At 41.0% G+C, this 12109-nt stretch overlaps 1 protein-coding gene across 27 annotated transcripts in view; it reads right to left on the bottom strand.

The window, feature by feature from the left end:
- The window catches only part of madd (MAP-kinase activating death domain), a 73486-nt gene that overhangs the window by 41843 nt on the left and 19534 nt on the right, over positions 1-12109 (bottom strand). For 14 of the 27 annotated variants that reach the window (XM_037755454.1, XM_037755577.1, XM_037755587.1 and 11 more), the window contains exons 4-10: positions 10961-11264; positions 8977-9108; positions 8728-8841; positions 7102-7182; positions 6739-6747; positions 2096-2152; positions 364-536 (exon numbers count right to left, since the gene is read on the bottom strand). In XM_037755454.1, coding sequence (XP_037611382.1) covers positions 364-536; positions 2096-2152; positions 6739-6747; positions 7102-7182; positions 8728-8841; positions 8977-9108; positions 10961-11264 — 870 coding nt within the window. The remainder of the gene's footprint in view (positions 1-363; positions 537-2095; positions 2153-6738; positions 6748-7101; positions 7183-8727; positions 8842-8976; positions 9109-10960; positions 11265-12109) is intronic. The other 13 variants (XM_037755530.1, XM_037755558.1, XM_037755621.1 and 10 more) reach the window with 3 other exon arrangements.

Below are 12109 nucleotides of genomic sequence, written 5' to 3'. Positions count from 1 at the left end.
TTTCAGCCAATAATGTGACATCTTTTGTAAACACCAGATTTAAAGTGGTACTTTTGTGTTATTCTTTTTGGAGAAACTCAGTTTTACAGATCTGTCGATTAAATCAACTAATCAATTAGTCGACAAAATCGTATGAGTGTTAGTCGACTAAAAATGTCTTTGATCGAGGACAGCTATAATTATCATATCAGTATCGGCTACAACAAACAGATAGTTATCCGTTATCTTCGCTGAAATTCTATGTCAGTGTATCTCTAAATAAGAATCGTAAGTCATTTTTTCCCTTTTCAGAGTTCCTCCCATCTTAAATGGACAGGGAAAACCATGACAAATGGACACTGGAAAGAGACAGTCACGGCTTGCCTGGTGGCTACATCCACGGAATCAACGTCATTGCCGTAAATCAGAGGGTTAAACTCTGTGGAGGACGGCGAGGCTTTATCTCGTCCAGGTGGGAGCAGGGGCATCTCCTGACCTTCCTGGAACTTCTCCAGGTTCAGGATGGGTTGGGTGTTCATGCTCATACTGGCCAAGGCCTACAACAGGTGACAGTGACACAAGTTATAAAACATAGCAGTGGATCTGAAGACAAAAGCACAGCGCTGTGATGGACCACTCCCACGATTGGCATCAACATTTAGTTAATAATATCAATTTCTACACCTAATGGGACATTATATAAATATTTGCCCTCTCTACTGAGGGAAAAGAATTAGGGCCAAAGTGACTGAATGGGGACTTAAAAATGGAAAATGTGGTTTATGGGATGATCCAATAAAATTAATCTGCATCGCTGCTGCCCAGTCGTTTGCTAAAGTGAGCTAAGAGATGATGAACTATAGGGTTCCAACCATAGACTGTATATAAAGATGGACGACATGACAGCTCCCCAAAAGTGAAGCCAAAACATCTGGATCGCCCCCCTGGTGGCTGGCTGCAGTATAGGTCATAAATCCTGCCTCCTCCATGTTAGCGGATGGGACATGGGCCAAACTAAAAAGTCAAAGTACACGTCAAATAAATTTTTCCCAAAGATGGTTTCTGTCATTTTATATAGTTCTTATCACGCTGATGTATGTTCAAGTGTTCAGTTTTCTGATAACTTTGGTTTTAATTAGTTATTTGATGCTATAAAAAGGGGGTGTGACGTCATGATCGACAGCTGATCTGAGAGAAGTAGTCACAGCCGGAGGCTCGGGCATTGTATGAGAGAGGAGATGTTACAATAACAGTCCTGTAATAGAGCGAACATGTGTCAATTTCATCATAAATGTATTTATAGAGATATTATGGTTAGTTTTTCTGTCTTTCTAGCCAAACAACTACCGTGGTGCTAACGTAGCAGCTAGCTGCCTCATGCTAGCAAGGTGCAGTCTTGCTCGGCTCGTGATTGGCTTGGGTGGGTGTGTGGGCGGGACCTTGATACCGCAGCTCCAGCCCCCCAATCACTACTAGTGAAGACTTCAAATGACATCAAAATCTCTAGATGGCAGCCCCCGGATATTTTGGCTTCACTTTTATACAGTGGGAGGAAGTAGAGACGCATCGTCTATCTATGTATACAGTATATGGTCCCAACCCAGGTTTCCCCCATTTTGACTGTCTTCATGATTTTGGTTTACTAGTGTTATAAACAGCAGCTTAGGGATCAGTTTTGTTCATGTTGATGCCTGTGGTGGGTGTGTCACTTTGGAGAGGAAAAGCACAAGGGAAGTAAGTCACTATGCATGGTTTGCTTTGAGGGAACTGCTGCAGACTCAAGTGTCAATGTTTAGCTTAGCATAATGGAACATTTAGTTGCCGGGTCTGGATGGATGTTAACTTCGTCAGAGTATTAGCTTCATCATATCTTGTTTTGGTTACGAGAACACTCACTGATGCCAAGATAGATGCACGCACATTCAGTCATGCTCAAGCCAGAGCTAAGCAGTGTATCAAAAAACTGGTTATCGCAACATTCTGTGACACTGTTATGCATTTTTATTAAAGTCTTGAAGAGTAGGAGACAAGTAGTAGTGACAAGCAAAATAATGTGAGAGAGAAGATATATCCGTGCAGGGGCATTACACATTCCACAGGAGGAGAAATGAGTAACCTTATTTTCAGAGGAGAAGATCTGCTTTTGGGTGATCACGGTCAACCTAACCAGACACTAGGAAGGGGATAAGAGAGATGCGAGGAGAATCACATGAAGGCCTGGGATGACAACTTCGTGACTGACACTGGAACAGCACATGATGAAAGGGTCACATCCATGGCCCTTTCCCTTTCTTTTCTTTGTCTCCTTTCAACAGTACTTCCCTATTTCTCTGCTTTTTTGCTGACGGCGATTAAGTATATTTTGGTGCATCCCAAATGTGAGTCAAATAGATCTAACTTAAAAGGGACTGAATGTAAGTTTTTACACGTATAAACGTTTTTTAATCATTTTTTGTTGCCAATGTGTGAACAGGTTGTATCTAGGGCTGTCAATCAATTAAAATATTGAATAATGATTAATCGCATGATTGTCAATAGTTAATCGCAATTAAAACACAAATTAATCACACATTTTTTTATCTGTTCAAAATGTACTTTGTCAAGTATTTAATACTCTTATCAACATGGGAATGGGAAAATATGCTGCTTTATGTAAATATATGTATATATTTGTTATTAAGACAAAACAATGACAAATATTGTCCAGAAACCCTCACAGGTACTGCTTTTAGTATAAGAAAAATATAGTCAAATCATAACATGGCAAACTCAAGCCAACAACAGCTGTCAGTGTGTCAGTGTGTTGACTTGACTATGACTTGCCCCAAACTGCATGTGATTATCATAAAGTGGGCATGTCTGTAAAGGGGAGACTCGTGGGTACCCATAGAACCCATTTTCAGGTCAAGGGACCGCTTTGAAAATGGCCATGCCAGTTTTTCCTCGCCAACATTTTGCACAAGTTTGGAGCGTTATTTAGCCTCCTAAAGACAAGCTAGCATGACGTGGTTGGTACCAATGGATTCCTTAGGCTTGAGATCCCGCTACAACCTAAAAATCGCAAAATACGTTTATGTGTTTAGGAAATTAGTGGCGTTAAAACAAATTTGCCTTAACGTGTTATAATTGTGTTAACATTGACAACCGTAGTTGTAACCTAACCTATAAAATATGCCTTCCGCGACTTTCTGGGTTTCCTTTTTCAGCCTGTAGACTGCTTTTAATGTGAAGAATGCAGGCCGTTTGTTCCAGGAAAATCCAACGGATGTGACGTCATGCACACTCACAAGTACCTTTACTCTCTTCAGCTCTGCTTCAGGGCTAACGGTGTGCAATGATAGCTAACGATTGGTTAGAAATGGAGTCTGCTAAGGCCAACAAATGACCAGCACCCACCACAACTCAGACTCCAATACAAACTCCACAGAAGCACAAAAAAAAACAAAGTTATATCTAGTGATGCCCGTCTTGCAAAACCGGATCAACATCGGCAAGGCCTTCGATTCAAGGAGGGACCTTCGTTTGGTGAGCTAACATTACTTCCACGCATGTGAAATATACATGATGCCTGTCAATAACGTTCAGTCTCGTGTGTGTCACCTCACTGTTTTGACTGATGCTCGCTCGCGTCTATGTATTGCGAGCACAAGCATAAGCGCGAGCAACAGGACGCTGACTGTCATTGACTTACTTACACCACAGGTGTTAAAAAGCAATTTCTGATTCTTACATCCAGCCCCTTTAATGAAATTTTTTTTTAGTTTTGATTTGTTTGTGCAAAGAGATGTATTCTGCTTCATCATTTCCATTTTCAATTCTACAATTTACTGAAGGAAGGAGAAGAGAAAAGATACATTTGTGTTTGTTTTGAGAAAGTGATGGACGGCCAGTAAGAGCAAGAGAGTGAGGGAGAGTGAAGAGAGAGAAAGAGGAATATGAGGAAAGAATAGATGTTTTTTCTATGCTGAACATGAAAGACATTGAGACACACAGACGAGCACAAATGTGACCAAAAACCAGACTTCACCTACTGAATCCAGCCACTAAAACACACATGAAGGCCATCCATGGTGACCAACTGGGACAAACCAGTGGTTACAATGGAGTGGTGATGACAGATACAAAGACAGCAGATCTTTTCAGAAACACAGATAAAATACTTGCACAATAAAGCAAAATAAAAGCCTTAACAGTAACGTCTAACTGCTCTGAAAAAAAAATGTCGGGTGAGCTGAAATAACACAACCACCATTTTTGTAAAAGTAAATAAATTAGTCTCTCGTCAGGACCAATTTATTTTTGTTATTCGGTGTTAAGTGCAAGTATTTTCAGTGAGTCTCACATCAGCAGCATTCTGCTTTGGCATCACAGTCCTCAGATAATCAGTTAAACCATCGTCAGTGACATTTTCTCCATTCACAGATTTCCAATATTGTTGAATGCTTGTTTCCAAATATACAACTGCTAAACTGAGGCTTTGCACACGCCTACACACCAGCCTCTCAGTCACACATCCGCACACATGGGAAAGAGCTGCTAATCACACACATTGCTAACGAACCGGCTCTGATTCAAGGCATATCAAATTAAATACGTGTATGCAAGGATTATAACCAAAAAACAGTTTGAACGAAATATATGAGGTAAGTTCTATGTTGGTTGTATTCACTGAAGGTATAAAATAAAAAGTTATACATATGTAGTTTGAATTTTTTTCAAGTAGGATTGTCTGAGGTACTTATCCATAGTCAGTGTAATACCTACAGTGGATGATGGTCGGCACCCCCCCAGTTTAGAGAAACAGACATGAGTACGGGTATAGGAGCAAAGCAATGACCCGCTGTGGACAGGGGCAGCAGCAAAACGTATTTTAGCCACCTAAAAAAATCAATATCAGTTTAAGTGTATGCTATATTTAGAATATGTTCACTGCTTTACCTTGCTGTCAGACAGCCCTTTCCAACTGGGAACTGAAGCCATTATCTATGATCTCTTCAAGCCACCAGACTCCATTCACAAAAACAGTAATTTTGCCTCACAGACCACGGAAGTTGCTGGTCTAAGTTGCTGGTTTACCGCTGCCTCGATTGGTTAGTTTATTTGTGTTACTGAGTGACTTTGACCCTTTTACACCTGGCATTAAAATGCGTCTCGTATCCAGATTGTATCTAGATATGATTTAACCTGATTACATTTACACGTTGTATTTATGTGTCTCCAGTTTAGATCCGATTAAGATCAGATCGCTCTGCCTGAAAGGGCTGAGAGGAAGCCTCCGGAGGCTGCACTACGCACGGGCACTGCTGGAGAGGTGGTGTGTAACGCACGGACACATCAGCCTCTAGCACTGCCGTTAAGGGGGAGAAGGCCAGCTAACGCGACTGAGGTACGTCTACGCTCACACACGGGAGGACAGGAGGGTCAGACGGGAAGCACAGACAGAGCAGTGGCAGTGATCTCTCCGGTCACGACGGTCCAGTGATCGGAAGAGCACGCTGCAGGTTGAGCCCTTCCCCCACTGACACACACACCCGGCCGAAACTTCAAGTATTTGCTGTTGATTACTACTCAAGCTCTGGAGCCCAAAAATGGTACTCGGGACATCCCTAGCATTACGTATTTCCGTCCCCGTAGTTGTTATATATGGACTGAAAACACATTTGCATTTACACTTGTGTTCAATGTGGTCACAATGCATCCCCCTGACCACCTCCGGAGGCGGTTTGGCCGATTGGATCACAATCCATCCTCAATGCGTTTTGGGTGCATTTACACCTGTACTGTCATGTGGTCAAGCACTATCCGATTGCAATTCGATCACCCAAAATGCATTTTAATGCCAGATGTAAAGGGGGTCTTTGGTGAATCCGAACTATCCCTTTAAAACACCAAAGTAACACAAACCTGAACAAACTAACCGATCAAAGCAGCGGTAGACCAGCAACTCCTGTGTTCTGCAAGGTAAAATTACTGCCGGCCCCGTCCACAGCAGTACATTACTTTGCTCCCGTGCTGGTACTCCCTCACTATGGATGAGTACCTCATACAACCCCACTTAAAAAAAAAAAAAATATCCCTTTAACACATAAAACAGCTGCAGATTAAGTATTGACTTTGTAGCTTGTGAAGCTTTGAATTTGGCTGCCGGAAAAAAATCAATACTTAGCATTCAAACAACTAAATTATTATTGTTAAAAGTGATGGACTATTGATGTCCCTGTGTAATTTAAATGTATGATTAAAAAGTGAATGTGCAATCTTAGTATGTTGGTCTCCTTTTGTAAAATGTGGAAAATCATTACAAAGGTCTCATTCATTGTTGCCATTTGTGAGCCTTACTGTGGACAAAAAACATTTGTTCCTGCAGTCGTTCAAATTGGAGTTTAAGAAAACTGGTGAACTTAAAATGACTCCAATTAATTTCTAACGAATTTTGCAGAAGTGTTCACGTTGGAAAAACAAAGATGCGTGGCAATCTGATCGACAGCCAATGACGGCTGAAAGTTCAGCAATGGCTAACTTTTCTTGTTCAATAAGCACCCAGACTTGTCATATCAGTAGTTTCCATATTTGGTAAGAAGGGACTTTGTGTGATTGGGGCTGCTCGCAGTGTGGAAGTATGAAAAAGTGAGGTGTTCCCATGAATCAGAACCAGGTTCTGATGTTATGTTAGATAATCGGGTTAGAGGGGCAAGTTAGTTACTAGCAGCATAACTAAAGGTTTTGCTTAGGTAGCGGGGTCCTAGTATCTGATTTTACCTCCAAGAGCTAGAGCATGCAAAGAAAACAGGAAAAAAGAAAACATTTGTTTATGTTAGTGCACTACAAACCCCATTTCAAATGCTCCCACACTCATCTACAATACATACAACTGTGTTGAAGAAGGAAGCCACTACTCTTCACACTGCTGAAAGAGAAGTTTTACATTTATATAAGAGTGCAATCAGCTAACAGTCACAGGAGCACGGTCAGCTCCAGAGCAGCACATTGGGTCATATGGTTCCATATGTGCCAGTAGACGCACTGGTTTTGGGCTGAGGCCTGGCTGCCACAGTGCAGCTTAATCAGAAAATATTACACTGATAACAATTTAAGGGGAATCACACAAATATCATGCAGTACCTGTTTCAGATGTTTCTTAAGCTCGCTTGCTTCAGGCTCTGGAAGAGGTGGTAGAAGCTCTGCATTGGTGGGTGCTATAACCTGCAGACGAAAAAAAACAACAATCTAAATTTAGATAAGAAAAAACAAAGTTGTTAAACTAATACAGTGTTTCCCCTAGGATGGAGTTGTAGCAGCGGTGGTGATACTGTATTTTCGCAAAACATTTTTTGTGCCCTCTCCTGCCGGGAGGTTTCTATGTCTGCCGGCACTAGTAGGGCTCTTGAGGCTCATAGCTACAGTACATTTTTGCACAATAATCAGCAGGGGAAATGTCTGTTTGGCCTACAAACCAGTTGTTTGACAAAAATACACTTTTATTGAATATAATAAATTAACTTGCATCATAACAATGTTGTATTATCAAACAGTGTTGATTTACTTAAATGTTATGACATTTTCAATGATAAAATAAGATACATTTTCTTTAAGGGAATCTTATCCAAATAATATGTAACATTAATATCTCTGAGGGAATCTGTCAAAACGGTCCTAGAAATTGACAGCTTTTGCACGTCATGGTGGCCCTCGCGCATAAGGCCGGCCTCCAGGAAGAAGAAAACAATCGGTGCATGTGGAATACCTACCATCTCTGTACTTTGGGGTACGTTTACACAGCACTCGTGGACTCATCATGACACATTTTGTTCAAAAAAACATGTGTGGGGGAAGGCTCTGAGTGTGTGACAGAGGAATTGTGCGGCTTTTAAAGGTGCTAAATACAGGATTGGAAGCATTTCTATTGCCTCTCAACGGCTCTCAACATGGGGACAGCGAGCCAGCGCAGCGCAAACAATGGCGAAAGGGCTGATAGATCTAACAGGGTTTACCTGAGTGGGAAACGGAGGGTGGGCACACTGTTATCAACTGTAATCGCCATATGAGAGCAGTGCAGAACAGCTGCTGTGAGCTAGCCAGTGGGGCACGATCACATGCACGAACATGAACATTCTTCATTCTCTGCTCAGGAAGACATTACTCCTCTATATCTTTACATAGCAAACAGTTGTTTGATGCTATATTAATTCTCTGAATATCGAATTTAGCACCTGTAATTACACGAGTCTGTGCTGCCAACTAATTGAGAGATTAAAGCGCTCCTCTGGTTACAGCAGAGCCACCCCCAAGCTTTGAATATTCGCTGTTGATCAATAGCCAATAGTTTGCTGTCTGTACTGTGCGACACTCACGTGAAGTTCCAGGACTGTTTTCCCTTTAGCGAATGATAATACTGAATCTGTGATCAGCATTGCTTGCTTCATTGTTGACATCTACCCGGTGCTTGTTGTTATAATCGTTGTGCTGACAATATCAGGTAAGTGCAAAGTTGCTTGTTTAAATGCTTTACTCACAGGTGTGTGAATTGACCTGGATATGAAGCAGCCATAGCGCAAAATAATATAACATTAGTTTCTAAAGAGATAAGACGGAGCCCTCTCTTCTCCTTTTTTCCCTCTCCAGTCCTCTCTAGTAAAAAAAAACCTCCTCTAGTATAAAAACCCCACTGATAATAGATCTCTTTGTCAGCTTAATCTGGACATCATGAATTCAGACAAAACAAGCAGAACACCATGTTGATGCACTGACCTTGCTGCTGTCAAGGTCCACAAGCCACAAATCGTCTGGCATTTTGAAATCAGCTTTGTAGAGGAAGAAGCTGGCTGGTACACCTATAATATAGGGAGTGGGGGCAAGAAGGAGCTGTGGGGAGGAGAAAAACATACCAGTCCATCACAACATGATGTTACCACAATGGACAGCATTTGCAATTAAAAACTGCATGTTTGAGATCACCCACTTGCTTGAAATATATTTATAAGAAATGATAAGTTTTACCTGCTCAGCAGAGGCCATGCATGTTGGCAGTAAGGGGATGACGGGGAACATGTACTCCAGAGGGTAGATCATAGCAACAAAGGCCATGACGCTCATAGACAAAGCATTGTAATCTCGGGATTGAAGAATGACCTAAGGAAAAAAAGAAACATGAAAAAATATGCAATCATCACAAGCTTTTATTTTCCTTCAATACAAACTTGTGGTGGGTATTCAGGGCAGTGAATCGATTGAAATATTTAATCGCATGATTGAATGGTTAATCGCAATTATCACACATTTTTTAATCGGTTCAAAGTGTACCTTAAAAGGGAGATTTGTCAAGTATTTAATACTCTTATCAATATGGGAGTTGGCAAATATGCTGCTTTATGCAAATGTATGTATATATTTATTATTGGAAATCAATTACACAACAACACAAAACAATGACAAATATTGTGCAGAAACCCTCACAGGTACTGAATTTTGCATTAAAAATGTGCTCAAATCATGACATGGCAAACTGCAGCCCAACGGGCAACAACAGCTGTCAGTGTGTCAGTGTGCTGACTTGACTACGACTTGCCCCAAACTGCATGTGATTATCATAAAGTGGGCATGTCTGTAAAGGGGAGACTTGTGGGTACCCATAGTACCCATTTTCATTCACATATCTTGATGTCAGAGGTCAAGGGACCCCTTTGAAAATGGTCATGTCAGTTTTTCCTCACCAAAATTTGGCCTAAGTTTGGAGCGTTATTTAGCCTCCTTCGCGACAAGCTAGTCTGACATGGTTGGTACCAATGGATTCCTTAGGTTTTCTAGTTACATATAATGCCAGTATCTTCACTCTAGCATTAAAGTGATACTATCACATTAACTTTGACAGCCCTAAAGTCAATACAAACTTGTGATGGGTGTTCACTGCCCGGTTAGGTTCATACTGTCATATCTAAACAGACACACAGACAACTAGTCATCTTTCTCTGGTGCTCTATCGCACACTTATTTGTCTCATCTCTAAATATTTCCTCTTTTTATCTGCAATGTAACAGTGTGAACACCCCAATTTTGGCCTTGGAGTCGTAACAGCAATATTAAAAACTGAGCTTTTATGAAAATTCATTTGGCAGCACAAAGTGCTTGAAAGGAAGTCACACAGAAAGCTTCCAGGCAGCACTTAGTTCAACCTGACTGAATTTAATGATGTATTGAATTCATCTTCAAAAAGCCTAAATGGATGATTACAAGACGGTAGTGTTTCATACAGGTGGAGAATATATTGGCGGTGTTCAACCCCATTCAGGAAGACTTTTCGATCAATCTGTATTTTAAGCTGAATTTCTGCACGGACGTCTGGGTAAATAAAAAACACTTTTTGGGTGAGGGAACATCTATTTAGGTAGGTGGCCCAGATAAATTCTATATTTGAGAAAGAAAAGCAGAGAAATTGTCCAGGATTTATCCAGCAGTATGGGCTTTTAGCAGCGTGACTGAAGCTGCGGTTTGATTTGGGTTAGTTGTAAATGAGCCTGTGTATCAATGTCACGGTAAACCAATAGCAACAACAGAACACTATACCAGCACCAGCCAAACAAGGATTTCTATTACATCCCTACTAATGCCTCTAGTGTTAAAGATAGGAGAGTCTTTCCTTTCAGTCATACGGTGCACACAGTCGTCTTTTTACCCATCATGCTTTGTCCACTCTGCTGTGAAATGGCTTCAGCGAGCCTACATCCAACAGAAAATGTCTGATGAAGGTCACTCAGGGCATTTCTCAATAGGTCTTTGAACACGCAGCTGCACTCCAGAAGAAACCACTGACTAATCACAACATACTAAATATAGCTCTGCTTGTCCTTTCTCCTTGAAACAATCAGTTCAGTCTTCAACAAAAGACAACCTCACATCTCCTCGTAGTCTTTAAAAATACAGATGAAAACAAAGAGACAGGCATGAGCAATGATTGATATAGGGCAGTCAGTGTGCCCGTCCTTACCTTGTGCTCTAGCAGGACACAGCTGAGGACCTGAAGACAGGCGTCCACCCCCAGCAGCTCTAAGGGCAGGTGCAGGGGGAAGTCGACCATGGAGAAGCGAGAGTTGTCAGGCAGGGCAAAGGTGAGAGCCCGTTTGAGTTCATGGGGCAGGACCTCCACATCCACACGCCTCTGACCAGCCACTGGTACCGGTGAACGAAGCAACCGGTACACCCAGGATTCAATCTCCCGCAGGTCGGCCAGCAGCTGGCTGCCTTTCTCTTCCACCGACAGCGCCCCGGTGAACACCCGCCACATGGTGTCCCTGGGAAGGACAATAACAGAGTCTATATTCAGAATGATTCCTTTACATTATTTTACTATTTTCATAGATTCTTCAATTAATTCTTGATCTATAAAATGTCAAAAATAGAGTGAAAAATATCCCTAACAAGTTTCCTAACCCCAACATCATGTCTCAAAATTGCTTGTTTTTTTCTGACTAGGGCTGTGAATACTGATTATTTTCATTGCCTATCAATCTGTTGATTATTTTCTCGATTAATCAATTAGTTGTTTGATCTATAAAATGTCAGAAAATGGTGAAAAGTTTTGCGCAGTATTCCCCAAAGCCCAAGATGACATCCTCAAATGTCTTATTTTCTCCACAACTCAAAGATATTCAGTTTACTGTCATAGAGGAGTAAAGAAACCAGAAAATATTCACATTTAAGAAGCTGGAATCAGAGATGTTTGACTTGTTTTCCTAAAAAAAATTACTGTAATCGATTATCAAAATAGTTGGCAATTAATTTGATAGTTGACAACTAATTGATTAATCGTTGCAGCTCTATTTCTGACTAATACAATGACATCTTCAAGCAATTTGAAGACATCGTGGGACACCTTCAAATATCTTGCTTGGTCTGACCACATGTCCAAAACAAAAGATATGAAATTTATAATGATATAAAACAGAAAGAGAGGCAATAGATCATCAAATCGGAGAAGCTGGAATCAGTGAATATCTGGCCTTTTTCTTTTTGGATAAACTTAAACAGGAATAGTACAAATTGTGATATAAATATCAATGCAAAAGCCACTCTCAAATGCAACACCTTACTGGACCGGATTGTTGAAAATTACTGGTAGTTTGAACACTTACAGTAT

This window comes from Sebastes umbrosus, chromosome 2 (assembly GCF_015220745.1).
Source record: "Sebastes umbrosus isolate fSebUmb1 chromosome 2, fSebUmb1.pri, whole genome shotgun sequence".
NCBI classification, from domain to species: Eukaryota; Metazoa; Chordata; class Actinopteri; order Perciformes; family Sebastidae; genus Sebastes; species Sebastes umbrosus.
The sequence above is the reverse complement of the archived record's forward strand: the minus strand, read 5'-3'. Positions and strand labels throughout refer to the sequence as shown.